Source organism: Anomalospiza imberbis, chromosome 21 (assembly GCF_031753505.1).
Source record: "Anomalospiza imberbis isolate Cuckoo-Finch-1a 21T00152 chromosome 21, ASM3175350v1, whole genome shotgun sequence".
NCBI classification, from domain to species: domain Eukaryota; kingdom Metazoa; phylum Chordata; class Aves; order Passeriformes; family Viduidae; genus Anomalospiza; species Anomalospiza imberbis.
Window position 1 is genome coordinate 1,006,038 of NC_089701.1, and position 22,410 is coordinate 1,028,447.

The 22,410-nt window shown below is 60.5% G+C and overlaps 1 protein-coding gene across 5 annotated transcripts; it reads left to right on the plus strand.

Moving 5' to 3' along the window:
• Positions 1-950: 950 nt before the first annotated feature.
• Positions 951-21,483, plus strand: NR5A1 (nuclear receptor subfamily 5 group A member 1). Of its 5 annotated transcripts, XM_068210908.1 has the most exons (8): positions 951-1,626; positions 3,552-3,815; positions 4,232-4,373; positions 7,950-8,590; positions 15,442-15,561; positions 16,090-16,237; positions 17,663-17,851; positions 19,581-19,714. In XM_068210908.1, exons 2-7 carry the CDS (start codon positions 3,714-3,716, stop codon positions 17,821-17,823), a joined length of 1,314 nt encoding a protein of 437 aa, XP_068067009.1. In that variant the 5' UTR covers positions 951-1,626; positions 3,552-3,713; the 3' UTR covers positions 17,824-17,851; positions 19,581-19,714. The 5 variants fall into 5 exon arrangements, with proteins under 5 accessions (XP_068067009.1, XP_068067007.1, XP_068067006.1 ...); XM_068210906.1 differs by lacking the exon at positions 19,581-19,714 and having other exon boundaries at positions 952-1,626; positions 17,663-18,600; XM_068210905.1 differs by lacking the exon at positions 17,663-17,851 and having other exon boundaries at positions 958-1,626; positions 3,697-3,815; positions 19,581-21,483.
• The last annotated feature ends 927 nt before the right edge of the window (positions 21,484-22,410 follow it).

The window sequence follows — 22,410 nt, forward strand, 5'->3', positions numbered from 1 at the left end:
CACCTTGCTGCAAAAATAGCAAGTGGCCGGTGTGAGGCCGGGGCTTCCCAGGGGAACAATGCCTGGCAGGAGGAAGCGGCCGCGGCCGGCCCGCAGCTCTGTCCCGCCTCGCACGGCGCTGAGCCGCGAGCCGCTGTGTGCTGGCCCGGCAGGGACCTTGAACCTGACACAGATTTATTTTCTCTGACATTGGCATCGCATCGGAACATCTGGCATGTGGCTGATAATTGCTGGGGATCGGGGCGGAAGCCACTCCAGGCCTGGCGCTTCTTCCAGAGCTCTGTTTTCATTAGTTTTTCTCCTCTCTTCAGCTGCAAAGCAAGGAAAAAACAAGCAGGGCTGTGCAGCCCGCACTCCCACTCCTCTCCCCTCGGCACCCGGGGCTGACGGCTTCCCTCACTCTGCATGGGAATACTGCAGGGCACCTCACTGTCACACCATGTCAGGGCTGTGCTGATACGGAGAGGGGACAAAGCCTTCCCTGAGCCCAGGACCGTGGGTCCTGCTCTTCCACCCTGGTTACCAGCAGCCGCTTGGCCAGAGCAGAGCCGTGGCACAGCCTTTGCTGGGCCGGTGTGGGGTTTGAGGCAGCCAGCCCTTCTCAGGGCACTGTGTTGTCACTGTGGGATGAAGCAGAGAGCAGGACACTGTGCAAACGTGTGGGGAGACACCGTGTTGACGCATGGACAGAGCACGGGTCTGGCAGTGAGAGCAGATCCCCACTCTGGCAGCATGGAAGGGTTTCTTATGCAGCCTCTTGCCTTGGCACTGCAGTTCCTGTGTCGCACAGGGCAATTGGAAGCTGAGATCTGCCAGCACGGTGCCCGTGGGTAGGACTGACCACGGCAGTCGAACGTGGGGAATCACACGTGGCAAAAACACAGCCAAGGTGTGGCTGCCTAGACCCGGGGGCACTGGCTTTCTGTGAGTGCTGTTCTAGCAAATGAAGAGCTGCTGGCCGCCAGCGCTGTGAGCCCCAGGGACCTGGGAGTGGGGCCCTGAGTGTGGAGGAGCCTCCTCCCGTCCTCCCCTGCAGAGGAGACCTCTCGGGGCCAAGGAGGCCGTGCCTGCATCCCGGTGCTGGGTGGGTGAGGTGAGCTCACGTTCCTCCCAGAGGTGTCCTGCCCCGTGCCCTCGGCCGCCTCCCTCCTGCCCTTGGCCATAAATCAGGGTGGCCGTGGGTGCTGGGGCACTCTGGTGCCCCCCACCTCCCTGCAGGGTCTCCTTCCCGGGGCACCTTATCTGCTGCAGGGGTTCCACTTATCTTCGCTGTCACTTTCTAATGCTAGTTTATGGGCAGTGTTTTGTAGCTTAATTATGATGTTTTTCAGCATGGTCACGTGGCTACAGAAGCCAATAAGGCACCAAAGTGGGTCCATCCTGGCTGAGCCTGGCCCCCATGGGGAGGAGATTGGCCGGTGTCCTGCCCAGGGCGGCGTGTACGCAGCCAGAGCCCCAACACCTTCCAAAGAGACGCAGGTCCCCATAAATCCCCCAGCCTGCTGTGGACAGGGCAGCGGTACCCGCACCCCACGGAGGCTCCTCGGGTCACAGCTCCTGGCCGGTGGCCGAGCGAGGCTCTCCCACCCGCCGGCCAACACGCAGCAGCCGTGCAGCCGACTCGCGGTGAGTACGTGTCCGTGGGGGGAACCCAGTCCCCCATCCCAGCCATCTCCCAGCCACGGCCGCCATTCCCCGGCATGGTGGCAGCCAAGGCCGGAGCTGGGGACGCGGCAGGGTTTGACGAGGAAGCAGGAGTTGTGTGTGGGCCTCCGCTTCCCGTCCCATCCCCGTCAGCGGGCGTGGGGATGGCGGCTCTGCGGATCACAGGCAGCAGAGCGAGGCCTCACCACAGCCTTGGCCCCGCGGCCAAGCTGCTGCTCAGAAATGACAGATCAGGCTGCTGAGGGGCTCTGGGAGCCCAGCTGGTGGTGCCTGGGGGTCCCTGGTCACCCTAGGGTTGGGAGTTGCCCATAGGAGAACAGGCAGCCTCCACACCCTGGAGCGGGCATGGGAGGCATCTGGGGACCCCTTGACTCCTGGGGCTGGCTGAGCCTGTACCCTGTCCCCATCCTGCGCTGGCAGGGATCACAGCCTTCAGCCCTGGGTTGCTTTTGTTCCTCACAGTGTTTGCTCAGTTCTTCCAACTCAGAGCCCTTCCCAGGCTCCTTTTCCAGAATGGCAGGTCCTGCTCCGTGGCTGCCTGGCAGCTCCCCCGGGAGCTCGTGGCGACTGTGGGGGCCCTGGCCGAGGGGCTCCGCTGGCAGTGGGAGCGCTCCTTCCCGGCCGAACAGCGCTGACCCGCGCTGCAGACCGCTCTGCTGCTATTCTTAGCCCGGGCTCCATTCCTGGTTGCTCCGGAGTGATGCTCCGCTGAGCCCGTTTCCTGTTTGCCACTCTCCCTGGCAGCGCCGCTTCCTACCCGCTGCACCCGTGGGCAGCTGGTGTGTGGGGTGAGAGTGTGGGGTGAGCTGGGTGAGATGAGATCTGTGGGATGAGCCCTTCAAGACAACCCAAGCAGGGCCAGCCTGGCAGGATCAACCGCGTGGGGCCATCAGCCATGCCTTTCCTTTGCGGGACACTGCCAGCAGCTCAGTCCTCAGCTGTGCCAGGGCTCCAGGCACCCAGAGCCTCGGGCCCCGGTGCTGCTGCGCTGGCAGCAGGCTCCCACCACGCTGGGACAGGCTCTGCACCAGCCACGAAGGGTCCCTGACTCAGGGTCAGCCCTGCAGGACGGGCTCAGCTCCAGTGTCTGGTTTAGAGCTGGAGCTTCGAGCTTCCCATAGCCGAGTCCCGGGCCGAGGCGTGTGGCCTGGGGGCATCCTGATAAACAGGACATGCAGGGAGCCGGGGTGCTCCTGTGCTGGTCTGCTGCCGTCATGGAACCTTTCATCAAGAAACCCTAATTGTGGAGCACTGATTCAATACCTGCTGTCTGACAGGCACACCGGGACACCACTGGGAGGGGGTGCTCTTGGTGGGATAACCAGTGCTAAGTCCAAACTCATCTCCTCAGTGGTGGCCCCAGAGGAGATTTCAGGAGCGGCTGCACACCCCAGTGTTCCCCACGCAGCTCTCCCTGGGCTGGCAGGGGCAGCTGGTGGGGGGTGATGGTATGTTCTCACAAAGCTGGTGTCCAGGGCTGTGCATCGAGCAGAGCAGGCTCTTGCCCAGACTAGTGAATTTTGCTCCAGTCCCGAGATTCCTGCCCCTCAGCAGGTCCTGCCTCTCTCAGGCCAGACCCTCCAGAGAGGCTGGGGGACTTTTTCCCCACAGATGGTGTGGGGGAGCGAGGAGGGTCTCACGCCCCTTCCCGCAGAGCGGTGCCCCTTGCCTGTCCCTGGGGGAGTCCCTGGGGGGATCCCTGATGCTGCCGAGGCCTGGCCGAGCCGCTCCCCAGCCCGGCCGCGGTGTCCCCGGTCCCCGGGCCGGCGGGTCCCTCCGCCCCCGCCCCGTCCCTGCCGCCGCGAGCCGCCCGCTCTCCCAGAGGAGGTTCCCCAGCCCCGGGGGGCTGGCCGTGAGCCCGCACCAACATGGAGATGCTCTTCCAGGCGCTATAAAGAGCTCCGGCTCCCGCACCTGCCGCTCGGTCTCCACCGCGCCCACTCCCGGTCCGCACCCAGCGCCGGGGCTGGGGCCGCCGTCCGTCCCCTTCCCCGTCCCATCCCGTCCCGCTGACCGCGGCTCGTCCCGCAGCAGGGCCGCTGGAGGGGATGGACTATTCTTATGATGAGGACCTGGACGAGCTGTGTCCGGTCTGCGGGGACAAGGTCTCCGGGTACCACTACGGGCTTCTCACCTGCGAGAGCTGCAAGGTAGGACCGGCCGGGGCGCGCGGGCTCGGGGCTGCGGAGCCGGGGCTGTGCGGGGCTGGGGAAACGCAGCTGGGGCCGTGCGGGGCCGGGGAAGAGGGGCCGGGGCTCTGCGCGACCGGCGCCTTGTGGGGCCGGGGCTGTGAGGGGAGCGCTGCACGGGGAAGAGGGCTCCGGGGCTCTGTAGGGAGCGGCGAGGGGGCTCTGTAGGGCCCGGGGCGGCGGGACCGGCCGCGGGGCTCCTCTCGCCCGTTTTCGTTAGCGGCGGATTCGCGCCCGGTGGCGGGAGGGGAGCGCGGCCGCGACGGGAGCCCCGAGCGCGGCGGGAGCCTCTGCCGAAGGCGGGTGGCGGGGACGGGGTGCTGGTGCCGGGATGCCGGTGTCGGTGCCCACCGCATCGCCGCCGCCCGCCGCCGCAGGGTTTCTTCAAGCGCACGGTGCAGAACAACAAGCACTACACCTGCACCGAGAGCCAGAGCTGCAAGATCGACAAGACCCAGCGCAAGCGCTGCCCCTACTGCCGCTTCCAGAAGTGCCTCACCGTGGGGATGCGCCTGGAAGGTAGGGACGGCCCGGGCACGGCACGGCGGGGCGGGGGGCGGCGGGGGCCGGGGCCGGGGTCGGGACTCTGCGGGGACTGTGCAGTTGCCGGGACCGGTCGCGCTGTCCCCACCGCAGCCTCCTCCCCGGGCCGGTCAGTCCCGCCGGCGCTTCGATTCCGTTTTTCCCTCCTAAGATAAGAAAAAAATCGTTTTCTTGCGTCGTCTCCTTCTTTTCCTTGTTTCATTTTGTTTGTTTCTCCGGGGTTCCTGCTGCTGCAGCTTCAACTTTCCAGGATTTTTTTTGCTGGCAGGAAGGTTGGGAAATAGCAAATAAATTACTGTTTTCCTTAAGCACATAATTCCAGAAGCCGAGACTTAAGGAAAAACGTTAAAAATTATGGGGATCGCAATAAAACTGCCGCAGACCCACCACGAATTATGTTTTTCACTCAGTGACATTTAATATAACGGATTTCTGACCCCCGGGGGGGCGATTCCAGCCCCACAGCCGCCGCCTCTCTCTGATGTCGGCGCAGAGGATCCCGACATCAGAGTCGGGCCCCGACAGCCTGTGCTGCGGGCTCTGCAATGCTCAGCATCCGGCAACGAAATGTATTTGAGGGGCCGGGTCGTTGGCACGGATGGCAGAGCAAAAGCAGAGGCACAAGGAGCCCCCCACCCCAGAGTCAGCCGCCCCCTCCCCACATCGCGCTTGAAATCGTTTGCGTTTTGCAGCGGGGGGGAGTGGGCTGAGCCCTCCCGCCTGACCCTGGCCCGGCTGAGCCCCTCGCCCGCCGGGCTCGCTGCTCGGGACGCAGCGCGGTTAATCGGAAAGTCCTTCGTGTTCTGGCAGGGCGGCCGCTCGCTCCGGGAGCGGGTGGGAGCCTGCGAGCAGAAGCGCAGGAGTAAGACACAACATCGAGCTGCAAACTCAGCCCCTGCAAACTCCCGGCGTGGGCTGGCTTCCAAAACAGATCCCAGTTCCACTCTCCTCCCTGGGCTGGAGTTACTGGTGCCCTAAATCCCTCGGTGCATGCTCTGGCCCTTTTGATCGATGTCGCAAGGGGATTTGGGCGCTGGGCAGGGACTGGAGACCCTTCGACAGACGGGCAGGGACAGTGATTGGGGTGCCCGGGGCAAAAAGGCAGAAAAGGCACGGTCTCAATTTGTCCCTTTCCAGCAGTTTTTGTCGCGTACGTGTGGAGGTGCTTTAGTCCCAGAGCTGTCCCAAAAGCCTTTTCGTGTGCGTTTTCTTGCTGTTGGCTCCTCAGCAGAGCTGGGCAGACGAGGCAATCGCCCAACCAAGAGCAATATTCCCATGGAATCGTCTCTTTTGTAGTAAAAAAGAGACCACCTTTTTCAACCCCGAGTATTTTTGGGCAACGCATCTGAGGTGATGCTTTGGAGGTGAGTCTATAGGTCCACACGACAACAGCAACCTCGAGGTGATTCATTTTGGGAACATAGTGTTGACACAGGCACCCTTCAAAGTGCCTGAAGGGAGGTGGCAGCGAAACTTGCCCGGGAAGAGAAGCGGAGCTCTGGCCGAAGGCTGCCCACAGCCCTGGGCACCCTGCAGGCACTACCCATGGCACCTTCCGTGTCCCTGCACAGGCAGAGAAAGGTGGCCAAAGGGAGGCAGAGCCTGGCCAGCAGCCTGCCCCAGCCAAGGCTCTGCACTGGGATCAGAGCAGGCAAGGCGAGTGGGAAGGGGGGCTGCAGGATGCTGGAGACCCCTCCTGCCACCGTGTGGGTGTGTGGCTCGGGAGTCACCTGCAGAGGGTTTTGGGGTCATTGTGGGGGTGCAGGCGCTTCCTGGGTGACTCCACTTGAGCCCCCTTGCCCTGGAGGTCAGGATGCATCATTTTCCTCTCGGCTGTCAGCTAGGACACAGCAAATGGCAAGTTGTTCCCAATCCCAAGTGTAGGACAAATGGCAGGAAAAGCAGAGCAGGAGGGAATTAAAAGGCCCTTTCTCCCTTTGTGTTCTTGCTGGGAGAGGGGAGGAGGTATACGCAGTTGTCTCTGGAGGGCTTGTGAGACCAGACTGTGAGCACCTCTCGCCGTGTGTGGGAGTGCAGGCAGCCCTAGGAGGGTCTCTGTCTGCGCACCCTTGCCCAGGGTCACAGGGGCTTGCTTTGGGATGTGATCCCTGGGCGTGCCCCACCTCAGCAGTGGTGGGATAACATCACTTCGAGTGGGTGTGAGATTTGGTTTTTGGTGTGCTCTGGCTCTGGGGTTTGAGGCCAGGGCTTCCAGACCTGCCTGTGCCAGCGCGGGCTGACAGCCTGTCTGTCTGTGTGAGACCCCGGCTGGGGTGTGCACACGTCGGAGTGTGGCCACCTCCTTTGGAACCGAGTCAGGAGCTGCCCCGGGACAGCTCTCTGCTGCCCAGAGGGGCGTGGGCCGGCTCTCGGGAGCGGGGACACAGCACCCCTCTCTTCGGAGGCTGCCGCTGGCAGCCCGCTCCCAGCGAGATGCTGTTTTCATGAATAAAGAATGAGGGAGGAAGCCAGGGCGGCTCTCCTGGGAGCACATTCCTGCTCGTCCTGGAAATGCTGCTGCTCCCGGCCGCCCTCCCGCCTTTCCAGCCTGCCTTGGGAGCGCTGGGGAGGTGCTCCAGCTCTCCGGGGGGGCTGGCTGTGAGCCCCAGGATAAGTAGGCGAAAGAAAGGCAGAGGTAACAGCTGAGAGGCAAAGCAAGACCCGCTGGCTGTCAGCAGGAACACAAGATAGCAGAGGGGTTTTGCCTTTGATGCTCGCTGAGGGCTGTTCTCGCCGGCGCACTCCTCCGCTGCCGAGCAGCCCCCCGCTCCTGCCTTCCAGCGATCTGAGGCTCCTCCGAGGGGATGCCCGGGCAGCAGCCCCCGGAGCACGGCGAGGCAGTGCAGGACGACAGGCTCCTTCTGCAGAGAAGCACCTGCTCCCTTGCATGTTGGCAGATCCTTGGGGCTTTTTGGTTTGGTGGGAACATCTGCTTTGCTGCAGCCGTCAGAGGGACTCTGCCAGCGGGATGCTGCAGCAGAGCCCTCGCCAGGGCTGGTACCCGCAGGGCTGGCAGCCTCCTGCCTGAGGCCCGTGGGGTGAAGTGCATGCACTGCGACCTGCCAGCCGTGCTGCCCGAAAAAGGGGCAGAGATCTGCTGAGAAGTAGCACATGCAGCCTGGATGGAGAGAACCAGGGTCCTGAGGGGACTGTGGGGTTCCCAGCTCTGCAGAGACAAAGAAATCCCAGGGCTGGTCCAGTGACACGGGTTGTTAAAACTAAAGTGAGTGTCAAATCCCCTCCTTTGCTCAGGCTTTAAGGGGTGTCCCCTCAACCCACCGGGAATGAAAGCTGCTTTTCCCCCCATCTCATTTTGTAGTGAAAGCCAAATGTCTCTTCCTTTCCTGCAATCCTCAGACACTCTGAGGGTGACATTGGCTGGGCTGGGAGTGACACAATCTGCCGTCAGCTTTCTGGGAAGGTTTCCCCAGTGTCCCCCAAACCCTTTTTGCTACTAAGTCGTGTCCCCCAACATTTTCTCTGTGCCCTGTGGAAGCCCTGGTCTCTCTCCTTGTGGGTTCACTGCAGTCTCTGCCCTCTCTCTGTCTCCAGCTGTGCGTGCAGACCGGATGCGTGGAGGGAGGAACAAGTTTGGACCCATGTACAAGCGGGACCGTGCCTTAAAGCAGCAGAAGAAAGCTCTGATCCGAGCCAACGGCTTCAAGCTGGAGACCATGCCTCAGATCATGTCCCCTGTGCAGAGTGACTACAGCCTGTCCTCCACCATCCACAGCATCCATGCCATGTCCAAGACCCTGCCGCCCAACCCGGCCGCCCTGACGCCCGTGGATTACGAGCGCAGCCCCTACGGGACGCCCTCCCTGGGAATGACAGTTCCCAGCCACACGCCGCTGCCCGGCTACCACTACCCCTCCTTCCCCAACCGCGCCATCAAGTCCGAGTACCCTGACCACTACACAAATGCCCATGAGGCCGTGCCTGCTTACATGTACCCAGAGACCTACCCCAGCAGCTCCCCCCCCGACATCCCCGAGGTCATCCTGAAGCTGCTGCAGCTGGAGCCCGACGAGGCCCAGATGAAGGCACGGATACTCTCCTGCCTGCAGCAAGAGCAGGGCAAAGGCCGGCATGAGAAGCTCAGCACCTTCGGCCTCATGTGCAAGATGGCCGACCAGACCCTCTTCTCCATCGTGGAGTGGGCACGGAGCTGCATCTTCTTCAAGGAGCTGGAGGTAGGACCTGCCAGTGGGATGGGTGCTGCTCTGGGGGGACAATGGGGGACGGGCAGGATTGATGCTGCCATGATGTGAGGACAGGATGTGGCTGTGGGCAGGACTGAGGGTGAAATGTTGTGAGGACAGGGAAACACCCGTGGGCACAAGCCTGGGGCCATCACTGCAGAGCTGTTGGCACATGCCAGTCCTGCTCCCAGCTCCCGGCAGGACTGGAGGTGCCGGGGCCCGCCTGCGATGCCGAAGCGATTCCCACTGTCGTGTGGGGCTAATGATTTCAAATTCATCACGGCGGGGGCAGGTGTTGAGGCAATCGCCGGCAGAGTGACTGTGGTGTCAAGCTCAAGACATAATTGAAAAATGTAACGTTGAGGAATTATAGTTGAGACAATTCTCTCCCCTGCCTTTAGGAGGAAAATCGATGTGGTCAGGTGGGTCCTATTAGCACCAGGCAGCAGGGGCAGCCCGAGCCGGCTCCAGAGCCGTGGTGTCTGCTGCCAGCAGCCCACGAGTGTGCCCGGCTGGGGGACATGGACCTGACCTCCATCCTGCCGAGGCATCCCTCTAGCAAATATCCCTGAACATTTACTGCGGCCAGGGGAGTGTTAGCAGGGCTGGAGCAGCTTCTGCCATCCTGCACACCTTGCCAAGCTTTCAGAAATTTTCCATTCATGTTCTGGGCTGACCTAAGATCTCAATCTGGTGCAAAAATGGGAGAGAAAATTTTGCAACATGGCCAAAACCCAGAGAGCAACATCCTGGGGCAGCTGTGATGAGACTCAGGTGTTTTCTTGTGTTTCCAGCATAAGGTTGTGCTGCCTAGCTCTGGCCAAAATCACTTTCTTCCAGTGGGACTGTGCTGTAGGACAGGACCAGGCTCTTCCCTGTGCCATGGGTGCCATGGGGCTGAGTGTGGCCTAGCCTCGTGGCTCAAAATAGCCCCCGTCGTTCAGAACAGTGTCAGGAAATGGCATTGTGGGGGTGGGTTGGGCTTGTTTCAATCATATCAGTGTCCAGCCTGGATTTTGGGAACAGGGTGGTTGTTGTTTTGCAGGAGATATTGTAAACAGTGTAAATTCAGTTCCCAGCTGTATAGCTGTGTAGCCTTGTAACTCCATTGTCAGCGTGATTGTGCCACCAAAATAGGTTGTTCCTGTGTGAATCGGTGTTGGCGGGTGCTCCTCCTGCCGTGGGACTCTGAGGGGGATGGCAGTGCCACAGGCCTCACCTGGGCAGAGCTACCAGTGTCCTGCTGGGAGCAGGGCATGTGCCCTGCCGTGCTCAGGACAGGGGGTTCAGTGCTCAGCGGGTGCCCACATCCATCACTGCCATCCTGGGGGCTCAAGATTTTGCCTTATCCTCATGGTGATTGTGGGGTGCACTCCCAGCATCTCCCAGGGCCAGGGACTGCAGGACCCGCAGCCCACCCTGGCTGCAGCGGGAGAGGGAGAATGAGGCATGGCCATCCTTGGCTCCCTCCCGTGCACAGAGCCCCAGGCAGCTCCGAGCCCCAGCACAGAGCAGAGGTGCCCCTACCTGGGGCTGCCCCTGCCCACCCCACACGCCTCATCCTCCCTGGCCGGGGCAGAGGCTTTTCCTGAGGCATGAGAGAGCAGCCAGTGGGAAGCAGGAGCAGGTCTGAGAACTTGAATCCCCATTCCTGCTCCTGCTGGGCACATAAAAGGAAGCGGCTGCTGGGGCAGTAAATGAACTCCTGCTATCGCAGGGTTTACGGCTCTGCCCTAAAGCCAGCACGGAGGAACATCTCAATCTCCAGGATCGATGGCACCGGCAGTCCCCGCTCGGGGCTCGGGGCTCCTCAGGGCAGGGCTGCCAGCAGCCCTCTCCATCCCCTGGGAAGGTCTGTGTGAAGGTGACGGTCCCCAGCCCCAGCAGGGAAGGGCTGTTGGCTGAGGCCAGTGCAGGGATCCAGGCTGGCAAGGCACCGTGCTGGGACACCTCTCCAGGGCATCGTGCCAGGCTGGCACTACATGGGAGGAGGTGCAGGCAGGTGAGAAGGGGAGGTGTGGGCAGATTGCCCCATCATGGATTGCCCTGCCTGAGCTTGCCCAGCACCACCATGCTCCTTCCACAGGGCTGTTAGCAGAGACCTGGCTTCTCCCTGGGGCCTCACAGGGCGCCTGGAGAGGAAGGAGCAAATTTTCAGGGACATGGGGAACTGCTGGTTCATGCCTGGTTAGGACGAGCCTTTGGTGCCTGCCCAGGGAGAGTGGGAGCAGTTTCCCCTGGAGCTGGCCAGTCTTGTTCCCATTCCCATTCCCATTCCCATTCCCATTCCCATTCCCACCCTAGCAATCTGCCGAGGGCTAGAACGGGTGCTTTGCTGTCTCCACACTCCTGGCGTGGTGGCTGGGCTGGGCGACACTGGGGAGAGCCCCCCTGGCTCCACCACTGCACCCGGGGAAGGAGGGGGGCCACGGGCTAATGGCCTCTTGACATCGGCTCACACGCCACGTCCGCCCGCAGGCGCGGGGCAGTCAGATTGAAAACAGATTTAACTTCCCAGATATATCGTTTCATTTAAGGGCCAGTAATTCTGTCAGTCTGCCACTGACAAACGAGGGTCCCCATGCCAATCCGCCGGGAGACTGATGTCGCGGTGTTCATCTCGTGTCACCAGGAGGAGAATTACGGACTGCGCTGGCCTTCGGAGGCAAGACTAATAACGCTGCTCGGCAGAGGGGGATTTGGGGGCCCGCTTGTTTATCGAGGGCCGGCCAGGCAGCCACGGCGCGAGGCCGCGCGGGCGGAGGTGGAAGAGGTCAGCGCTGACGCCCATAAATACGAACTTTAACTGAGTCTAGATGAGATGTGTCAGGACTGAGGGAAGATTTGCAGCATCTTTTCAGGAAGAAAAATATAGGCCGGGGGTGAAATATATTTTGTTGGGTTGTGAGTCTCAGGCAACTTTGTCCTTTCAGATGTAATTTTTTTATATGTATATGGAGACAGACAGAGGATGTGGACGCACACATGCACGCGTGCTTGCACACTCGCATTGTGTCTGGTTTTGGTGTGGTTTATGCACACACGTCCTGCACAGCCTGGTTTATATAGGTGTCACTGCCATACCTACATATCAATATCGTGAACACAGGGTTGCGGTGACCTTTAGATTGGGATGAGCAGCCAGGAATGTTAAACAAATTGCCACGGTTTCAGCCCGAAGGCCAGGCTGGGCTGGGTGTGCAGTGGGTCCCCGCGCCACTGGAGGGGCACGGCGCAGCTGCAGGGTGGTGGGATGGTGCCGACCCCTCCCTCGGCCCTTTTGTGCCAAGGGCCTGGGGCAAATTACCCTTCCATCCACAGGCAAGCTCCAGGGATGGGAGGGATGCTGAGGGCAGCACTGTTCCCACAGACCCAGGGGTCCCTGTGGTCACTGGGTCTGTCTGCTGGGCTGCTCTCCCTCAGCTGTGCTTAGAGATCCCAGAGCCACGACAAAGCCTATTTGCAGTCAATTGCTTCTCTGCCTTTAACATGTGGGTCATCTTGACCCCATCTCCTGGCCAATGGCCAGAGCGTTTTTGGCAGATTTAAAATCTCCTTCTGGTGGTGGATGCTGCAGCATGTGGATGTTTAGCATCCCATGCACTGGGGGAAATGTGACGCTGCCCTGCCTGTGGCGCCCCGGCCGGCGCAGCCCTGCCTGCAGAGCCGTGGTGCCAGCAGCCTGGGAGCCGGCAGGGGGATGGGATCCTGGCCTAGCCACGCCGCTGTTGATGGCTCTTTGTTTCAAGATGCACATGGTGGTGGTATCTGGGCAGGGCAATGGGGACCTGCACTGACCATTAACACCTTGGACGTGTGCAGGTTTTCCATTGCGGGTGGCTGGTGGACACCAGTCCGCTTTCACACTTCTCAGTAGCCAAGGTGATGGGTACTGCCCGCACTCAGTAGTTGCTGGGGCTGCTTGGAGTGCTGACATGTGTCACACACCTGCCGGAGGGCTGTGGGGCAATTCCTGCACCTGAGGTGTGGGAGGAGGCCCGGAGGGCATCTGTGCGGTGGGGACAGGCCAGGGCCATCTGGGTGCTGCTTGGGCCCGTGGCTGGGGATGGATGTCCTGGCTCCAGCTCAGGGCTTCCTGCCAAAGCAGAGCTGCTGGGGGGTCACTCTCCTTCCTAAAGCCGTGGTATCCGAGATGGGGCTGCCCTGAACCAGCCGTGCAGGGAGCAGTGAGCACTGTGGCTCTGCACTGTCCCTGCGTGGCCTGGGCACATTCTGGGGAGCCCCAACACTTGCAGGGGCTCCCTCACCTTGTACCTATGAACCCACAAGGAAGGTTGCAGAAGATTTAAAACTACATCCACATGCAGCCCCGTGCCTGGGCAGCACCATCCCTGCCTCTGCATGCCCTGCCTCCCCTCCAGCACCATCCCAGACCCTTTCCCATGGAGAATTGCATTTTCTGTGGGTTGCAGCCCATCAGGGATTGCTCTTCCAGTGTGGGGAGAGTTTCACCACGTGTTTTGTGAATGGGTTAAATGTTCACTTCAAAAAAAGATAAGGATTGCCTCTCAAAGACAGCTTGCATCAGGCCTTTGATAAAGCACTCCGAGGAAAAGCCTTGACATTGAAAGAGGAAGATACTTTGCTTAACTTTTAACGGCGAGCGTGTGTGCTGCCGCCTGGCTTGGAGGATTGATTGCCTCTGAGTGCCCTCCATTAGCAGCCCCCTGCTCCTTCAGGCCAGGCCAGGGCGGGGTGCCCCCAGCCTGAGCCCCCTGCAGCAGAGCCTCAGTGCTGGAGCGGGGCTGTGCGGGCTGCCCGCTGCCACCCAGCCTGGGCATGGGGACACCCAGCTTGGTGCTGGGGACAACTCCACGGACCCCAGCCAGCTCTGACTGGCCCATGGAGCCCCCAGCCCACCCCATCATGTCCCCAAGCACATTCCCCCATGCCATGGCCATGTGGCTCTGGTGCACTGCGACGTTCCCAGGAAGCACCGCGGCACATCGGAGCATGCTGGCAAAGGAACAGCCCTACAGCAGCCAGGAAGGGTGAAATGTGCTGCTGAGGGGCTTCAGGGAGGGAGCCAAACACCCCTCAGAGTTTGGGAGAAGCTGATTAGCAATTTTTAAAGGAAGAAAATAAGATTTCAAAATTGTTGAGGTGCTTTCTTTGGAAAAGTTAATTTTTTAGAATGGTTTTCAAGGCAAGACCTTCTGTCTGTCTCTTCTGGAGCTCAGCCCGCTCAGGAATGAGGCACAGGAAAGAACTTCCAAAACAACACCCTGACTGAGCCAGAGCGGAGGCGCTCGGCACCGGCCGGGATCGTGCAGCTGGGCTGGCCCCAGCTCCCTGCTCGGGCTGGCCACCGCCACAGCCGGCCACTCGCCTGCTGGCAGGGGTCACCACGGGTGCAGAAAGGCTGCATTTTGGTTTAGGGCACAATGAGCTTTGCCCCAGGGTTTTGTCAAGTAGCTGACCAGGAACCACATGCTCTGAAGTGCTGGGCCACGAATGGCAGCCGCTACACTGGCTGGGGGATGAGGGGCGGCCCTGCCGGCGGGCAGGAGCGGTGCCACAGCCCAGCCACAGTGCCCACGGCCCCGCAGGCGGGCAGGAGCGGTGCCACAGCCCAGCCACTGTCACTGCCTTCCCACCCCATCTCGTGCCCTGTGCTGCCGCACGCCCGGCTCTGGCCACCCACCACCCTTGAGAGACAAATCCCAGCGGCTCACGGGGAGTGCCGGCTCTGAGACCATAAAGCTCTTTCTCATCTGGCTTCTATTCCTTTTGCAATCTCCCAGCGCGGGTTTATTGCAGCCTCTTCAGCAGAACGAGGGCATTATCCAGCCCTGTGATGCTGCATCTGTCTTCCCTCTATTAATGGGGAGCACAATGGCCCTGCAGAGCTCGGCTGCTGGCACTGGATTTGCTCCTCAGGGCGGTGCTGGAGCCAGCACCGTAATCCCAACCCTTTCCCTACACTGGCCCCGCAGGAGAGGGGAGTCCAGGCAGGGCAGGAGTTCAGTTCTTTGTGGAAAGGAGTTGGGGTTCAGTGGAGATGCTCTCCATGTGTCGAGGGGATGAAGCCAGTGACCCGTGGTGTTTCCTGGCAGGACAGTGGGGAAGGCAGCGTGCCCTGCATCCTGCCACAGCTCAGGGGCCTTTTAGTTCTTCCAAAAGCAGCCGTTGGCCCTGGCAGCTCATCCCACCAGTCACTGCTGCTGCCTGCAGTCCCCAGTGCCCTGCGGGACCTCTGGGGGCCCTTCCAGCCGATATCCTGGCTCCAGCCCCTCGCAGGGACAGTCCCAGGTGTTTCTCTGGGCACACACACAGCGGCACAACGTGCACAAGTGCACGTGGTCACAAGTGCGTGTGTTGGTGCGTGGGCAGGGTCGGGCTGGCAGCTGCAGGGCACGGCGATGTCCCGCGCCCGGCGGCTCCCCCACAGCCCTGCTGCCCCCCCAGCCTGCCCTCCTGGCCAGGGAGACGAGGATGGGCACTGTCTTCTTTAGTTTTAAAGTATCCAGAGGGGCTGTCTGGACACACAGGCCCTTTGTGCAGCCACCTCGTGTCCCTCCCGCTGTCATTTTGTTAAATTTGTGTGAGATTTGAGGAGGTTGTGCCTGCTGGGGGAACACCCGTGCTGATAAGAGCCAGCAAGTGCCACTGAAACGTGTTGAGCTGCTTTGAAGCCAGCTCTGCAAAGCCATCTGCACATCTCCTCTCCTCCAGCCCGGGGTCCCCCTTTCTGGGGTGCAGCTCCGGCTCTCTGTGCTCACCCCAGGGGACACCTGGGGACACCCATGGGATGCCTGCCAGGCACAGGGTGGGTGCTGTGCTCTGCAGCATGGTGGGTGTCAGCTCCCTCTCTGTTTCAGGTGGGTGACCAGATGAAGCTGCTGCAGAACTGCTGGAGTGAGCTGCTGGTGTTTGACCACATCTACCGGCAGCTGCAGCACGGCAAGGAGCACAGCGTGCTGCTGGTCACTGGCCAGGAGGTGAGAAACGGCCTCTGGGACAGTGGTGGTGCTGTGGAGGGGCAGTGGGGATGGGCGGGGGCTGCATGGGGAAATGGAGTGACTTCTTTCTTTCTTTTGTCCCAGTGTGGCCAACTCAGCATAGGGCAGGCAGGTGGTGTTGTTACACTCTGGGTCTGCTTGTGCAGAAGGTTCCAGTCTGTCCCATCCTGTCCCATCCTGCCACACAGCTCCTGGTTCTGGAGAATAATGCTGCTTATGGAGAGATCAATATTCCCACCTGCACTGTCAGTGGTGGGATGGGAGGAGGGGCCCCTTCCCTCCCTGGAGGTGGCTTTTGGAGATGCGGTGCCTACAATTCCAGCACCCTGTGAGGGCCCCCCTGTTTTAAATGGTGTTCCCATTTCGCCCATCAATCTTTTTTTTGACACCCCTACTTCTCAGTCAGTGCTCAGGGCTGGACCTGGCTCCTGCCCCATGTGAGGTGCCCTGCAGCAGGTTGTGGTGGGACTGGGGCTGCCAAAGCTGATGCCAGCCCTGTCCTCGCAGGTGGACATGTCGGCCATCGCAGCCCAGGCCGGCTCCATCCTGAACACGCTGGTGCTGCGGGCGCAGGAGCTCGTCCTGCACTTGCACTCGCTCCAGGTGGACCGGCACGAATTCGTCTGCCTCAAGTTCCTCATCCTCTTCAGCCTCGGTGAGTGCAGCTGGGGGCACTGGGGCGAGGGGCAGCCGCTCCCGGGTCACGGCCGTGCTGCTGCGCGTGGAGCCTGGGGTGGCAGCGCGGCTGGAGGGGGCACACGCAGCCTAGGGTCCGGCGGTGCGACAAAAGGGGCTTTTAACGAGGAGCCAGGATCGAGAGCTGGCACCTGCCTGTCCCCTCTCTTGTCCCGGGACACAAAACGTCTCCCGCTGCGGGGCCGGGCTCTGCTCCAGCCGCAGGGGCCGTTGTCACCCCTCTGGCCGAGCGGAGCCTGTTTGGGTCACTCGCCCATCACCGCGGGCAGGGAAACAAGCGCTGATAGGGCTGCGGGAAAACAGGCGTGTTGACAGAGGCGGCCGCGGCCGGGCCGCCCGTATCTGCCGGGATTTGCGTCAGAGAGCCCGTGCGCCGCGCTGGGCCGGGCTCCGCGCTCCTGATTAGGCTCAGCCCGGAGCCTGCGGTCGGGCACGGCCGGCGCGTTCACACCTCCCACCTCACCCAGACAAAATAACAGCGGAGCCGTGGGCGCTGCTGCCAGAGCCAGAAACGTGCCTGGGGCGGCAGGGCTCCTGCCCTGCGAACCCTGTGTGGGCCGAGTGCTGGCGCATGGTGAGCCCACCGCCGTCTGCGGCAGACCTGTCTCCATCCCCATCCTCGTCCCGTCCCCGCGCTGTCCCTGTTCCAGTGCCTTGGCTCTGTGCTTGCACTTCTGCACCCGCGGGGTGCCGTCCAGGGACCAGCGGTGGGAGCTGCGCTGCTCTCCCGTCCTGCACCTGCAGCATCTCCTCCCTCAGCTTTCCTTTCCTCTGGAGCTGTTTAGAAACCCAGGGAAACGAGAGACGATAATTCGCTGCTCAAGCAGTGATAAGGTGTGGCACAAACAGTGCCCAGGCTGGGAAATGAACGAGCCGGGGGGGCTCGTAGCCCGAGCCAGGACCTTCCCCGGCTGCTGCCGCGCGGTCTCAGCACCAGGAGGGCCAGATCCACCCCTGGCACAGCACAACGCAGCACAGCACAGCACAGCACAGCACAGCACAGATAGCACAGCACAGCGCAGCACAGATAGCATAGCACAGCACAGCACAGCACAGCACAGCACAGCGCAGCACAGCACAGCACAGCACAACGCAGCACAGCACAGCACAGCACAGATAGCATAGCACAGCACAGCACAGCACAGCACAGATAGCACAGCACAGCGCAGCACAGATAGCATAGCACAGCACAGCACAGCACAGCGCAGCACAGCACAGCGCAGCACAGCACAGCACAGCACAGCGCAGCACAGCGAGCAGGAGCAGTGTCCCCCCCGATGGCTTCCTTAGAGCAGCGGCTTTCGGGGAGGGAGTGGAATCCAAAAGCTGTCTTTTCCCATACATCATTTTGCCCCAAATGCAACTTTTTCTCTCCATATTGCAGAGCTCACTTGGAGTAATTTGCCCTTCGTAGGCTCAGCTGTAGAGGACGGGATTGTGTATTATGTGCAGGATGTAATTGCCTTTAACAAGAGAATTTCCACATTTACCACTCTGCCACAGCACAGTCAAAGCCAAGCCCTGTTCACAAGAGCTGCCATTTGAGTTCTAAATAGATTTCTCTCCTGAGCAGGTAAAGAGATTTAATTAAAATTAGGGCTTCTCAAAATAGCAATATTTATGAGGACGGCACAGGTTAGCTTTGTTCTACAGAAGGGCTTAATAGAGCCTTAATGGATTGACCTATCATTCGATTTCATGACTTACATTCATGAAGCAGCTACTCTTGGGGAGGGGAGGAAGAGAGGCTTTTATAGCCCACATTCCCTTAAGCGTTTGCAATTTATCAGCAGCTTCTCCCAAACAAAAGGAGCTGTGAATAGGAAGAACACTTGAGGGCATAGAAATAATCCCAGGCATATCTGTATGTGTGATGGGAGGCTTTGTCACAGGACAGTCTTTGCAACTGCTGCAGTGTCTCTAAATGAAGTGAGTCAATGTTATTTGGACAACATTCTTTATTCCTTGCAGGAATGAAAAGATTATTCAAATATTCAATTAAACAGTGAATAGGGTCTTTCAGAGAACCAGGTGAGTTCATCGAGTAGAACTAGCTATTGTTGAGCCAACTCAGGGGATAGATTTGACATTTATCAATATAACTTCTTTTTTTTAATGACATGCACAATAACCTTATGCAGATAAAGAGATTTCATAACAACAACCCGGGTAGCAGGAGACAATAGGAGCAAATGTGCTGTCAGAGTGAAAAGGGAAGGGTGATCTGATCCACTGCAAATTGGCACAACCTGTGCCCTTTGGGCCTGCCCCCGCAGTGCCCGTGGCCATGGGCACGGCCCGAGGCTGGGGCTCCCCGGGGGCTCACGGGCCCCCGGCTGTGCTGTGCCTCCCCTCCCTGGGGCTCCGCAGTCCCCCCGGCCACTCCTCCGCTCCCGGCTCTGACCCCCGGCTGGGCTGCGCCAGTGCCACGATCCCTTCAAGGAGCCCCAAACTCCCAGCTGCCTCGGCCAGACCCTGTGCCCAGATTTCCCCGTTTCCAGCCGGGAATTTGGCACATCAGGGTCTGTGTGCAGCACAGCCAGAGGGGCTGTGACCGAGGCAGTGTTCCCAAGTACCTCGTCCTGCACAGTGAATCCACTAAATCCTCTTGCCCTGGATGGACCGTGCCAGGGCTGGCAGCGAGGTCTCTGCTGGGCAGGTGAGTGGGACCATGGCTGTGTGCAGCTGCAGGTGGTGATGGGGCAATGCCCAGCACTGGTTCCTAAAGCCACCAAAATCTGTGTGCAGGGGCGACTGGCCCTGCCTGCGCCTCGGTGCCACTGCCTGCTGAGCTGTCGCTACCCTGCTGGCACCGGAGCTGGCAGCAGGATTATGGGAAGCTGCTGTGGCCCTGGCGAGGCGTGGAGGATTAGGGTTTCCAGGCTGGTGAGCCTGGTTGCCACATTGGAAAGACCAGGTTTAGCAGGGAATTAATTCAGCCGCTTCCTCGACCTTCAGGAATTAAAGAGGGCTGACGGCAGTAACTCCCAATGTGTTGGCGCAGCTGGCAACACCTTCTGGCTTTGCAGCTTCCTGGGCCGTAGGGGCAGGGCACCAGTCCTATTGCCAGGGGGTTTGGAATCTGTCTTCAGCATCAGGGAAGACCTGGGCAGCAGGGTAGGGATGGAGAGCCCACGGCTGGGTAGGGACGGGGTGCGGGACCCCTCCTGCACTGTGTTTTCATGCATGGGGGACATTGACCCAGGAGTGTGGGTCCCTCCTGGCTCACCCAGCACAGTGTGGCACAGATGGGGCAGACCCGTGAGTTTGGCACCATTTCATGCCCATCCTCCCCCCTGCAGACGTGAAGTACCTGGAGAACCACACGCTGGCCAAGGATGCTCAGGAGAAGGCCAACGCGGCGCTGCTGGAGTACACGGTGTGCCACTACCCCCACTCCACGGACAAGTTCCGCCAGCTGCTGCTGTGGCTGGCCGAGGTCCGGGCGCTGAGCCTGCAGGCCGAGGAGTACCTGTACCACAAGCACCTCAGCGGGGAGGTGCCCTGCAACAACCTCCTCATCGAGATGCTGCACGCCAAGCGGACTTGAGTGGCCACCAGCAGGACCCGGCCGCACCCCAGTGCCTCCAGCAGGGGCAGGACTGGTGCCCGGGGCTGGCAGGCGCCGCCTCCCACCCTGCCTTCCTCAGTGATGCTATTTAACCTCTGCTATTGGAAACGCCCCAGAAGGTTTCGTACACAGCAAGGACAGTTGAGGCTGCAGGGCCGTGGCTTGGCACTGCCCCGTTGGCAGTGCTGACCTCCAGCTCCACTGCACACCCGGTGCCCAAACCTGTCGCTTGCCAACCCGGCTCAGCAGCACCAAGGAAGGGGAAAGCCTGTCCTGGTTTTTCTCCTATTTCTGCTCCTCTCCTGCTGCCCCCACCAGCTGTTTCTTGACTGCCACCGTCCCTCCCTGACCCTGCCCATGTCTCAGGGCCCCTCGTGCACTGGGCAGGAGAGAGGGGAGGTGAAACCCCTCCAGGCTGTGGTTTTATGGCAGTTGAGGTGTCTCCAGGCACCAGGGAACACACAGAGGTGGTGGATTTCTGCAGGAAACCCACCCAGAATGCGGGGGCTGGGCTGGAGATGTCAGGTCCATGCAGCAGTGCCGGGACCCCAAGGTGCAGATGCCAGGTCCCAATTGCTGCCGGTTCTGTCCTGAAGCTGCCCTGGCCAAGACAGGGCAGGCAGGGATGGGCAGTGCTGAATCCTCAGCTGAGGTGCGTTTTCCTAGTGCCTGCTGGTGCTGGAGGCAGCAGTTCTGTGGCAGCCACAGTGCCCAGAGCTGCCCCACGGGCAGCACAGCTCAGTCCTGCCCACAGGTATGGTGGCAGAGCAGCCAGACAGGAGGGAGGTGCAAGCTCCAGCACGTGCCCAGGATCTTGGGGAAACTTGGGGAGCTCTGCAGTGCTCCCCCTGCATTTATCTGCTGAGTGAGTGGGTAAGGAGGAATAAAGATTGACCTGCACTTCACGCTGGGCCTCCTGGCCCCCTCCTTCACTCTGCCATGTCCCCAGGGGACAGCAAATGCTGTGCTGAAGCCACAGGCAAAGAGCTCTCTGCTCCTCTCCCATCATGGGATCGGGGCTCACAGACAGGACTGGGAGCACTGGGGGTCTCAGCCCCCCCAAACTGGGCCGTGCTGGATTCTCACTGTTGCTTTCTCTCGGACTCAGCCGTGCTCTCTCTCCTCTGCCCCAGCAGCGGGGCTGGCACAGCCCCTGCCCCACAGCCCCCAGCTCTGGGGGTCCTGCAGCATGGCCGGGGTTGTTCAGGGTTGTCCCCAGGGCGGGGATGTCCTTGTGCCCAGGGGCCACTGCAGCTCTGCAGAGCCGGTGCCTTGAGGAGCCACAGAGGCTGCGCCCGGAGCCGTTTGTGAAGCTTGTTAGACACAGAAGAAAGAGTATGTTTGTCTCTGCTTTAACACGTTTGTGCATTTTCCTCCTGAAGTCTGTGGTTTGGTTTCACCTTCTTCTTTTTGTGAACTTAACTGGAGAAAATGTTTTGGGAGGTAAAAGACATTTTATTTTCAGAAAATGAAAAGTGTCCTTAAGTGTCTCTCTCTGTCTCTTACATCCTTTCCTCCCCCTCATCCCTGCCCTTCCCCACTCCTCCCCCTTCCTTCCCAGGCAGAAGGTTACCAACTTCCTTGTCAGGAGCAAACCACTGTAATAAATTTTGCAGTTCATTTAAAATGGCAAACTTTGTCTTTTTTGGCTGTCTTTCTAAGCCTTGTGGTTGGTGCTTGGTATGGGGAGGGCTGGGTGTTTGTGGGTGCACTCCTGGGGTGTCACCTGCCTCCGTGGGACCAGGACAGCGTGGCTGTGGCAGGGGGCTGCTTCTGGGCATTGGGCACCCCAGATTGGTTCAGAGTGCTGCTGGGAATGGCCATAGTGACTTTTAAAGTGTTTTGCAAATGAGTGCAGGAACAGCAACATTTGTGGGCAATTAGTGGGCAGTGCCCTGGTCCTTGCACCATGGCCAAACCCCCATCTCTGGGCTCAGCCACGTAGAGCTGGACATGAGTCCCATCCCTTGGACACAGTGCAACAAGGAGAGAAGGTTGTCTTTAAAATCAGCATTTACTGTTGTTATAATCAGCAAAAACCCACATTTTCTGTGTTCTAAACACTACAGAGGTAACAGGAGAAGAGGGAAGGAAAGCAGCGCCCAGCTGGCGAGGGGCCAGGCCAGCCACGCAGGAACCCAAGCAGGAGCAGGGAGAGGATTTTTGTCCTAAACAGCAGAAGATGCTATTGATGTCAGCTGGTTTAGAAAAGACTTGAAGCCAGCTGCTGGCTCCCCGGTGCATGTGCTTCGTACACAGCCCGTCCCAGCCCTGCCCCAGCTCGGGGGTGCTCCCATCCCCACGGGCACGGGAACATGGGCAGTGCCTGGGCACGGCTGCCACGGGCAAGCTGGGCTTGTTCCCATCCCACTGCTCCAGCTCCCCCAGGCAGCCACAACGAGAGCCACAACCCTGCAGTGCCGGCGCTGCCGGTGGGGCTGGGGTCAGTGGTGGCAGCGCTGCCCCGGGCCAGCCCTGGCTGCCCTGGCAGGGGCTGCAGGAGCCGTGGGGACCCCAGAACACAAGTACCCACCCGGGAGAGGAGCAGGGCAGTCGTCAGC

Coding starts and splice junctions, on each gene's coding strand:
- NR5A1 (XM_068210905.1), top strand. CDS start 3,714: ATGGACTATTCTTATGATGAGGACCTGGACGAGCTGTGTCCGGTCTGC. Junction 15,562..16,089: donor TGCTGGTCACTGGCCAGGAG/GTGAGAAACGGC, acceptor CTGTCCTCGCAG/GTGGACATGTCGGCCATCGC. Junction 16,238..19,580: donor CCTCATCCTCTTCAGCCTCG/GTGAGTGCAGCT, acceptor TCCCCCCTGCAG/ACGTGAAGTACCTGGAGAAC.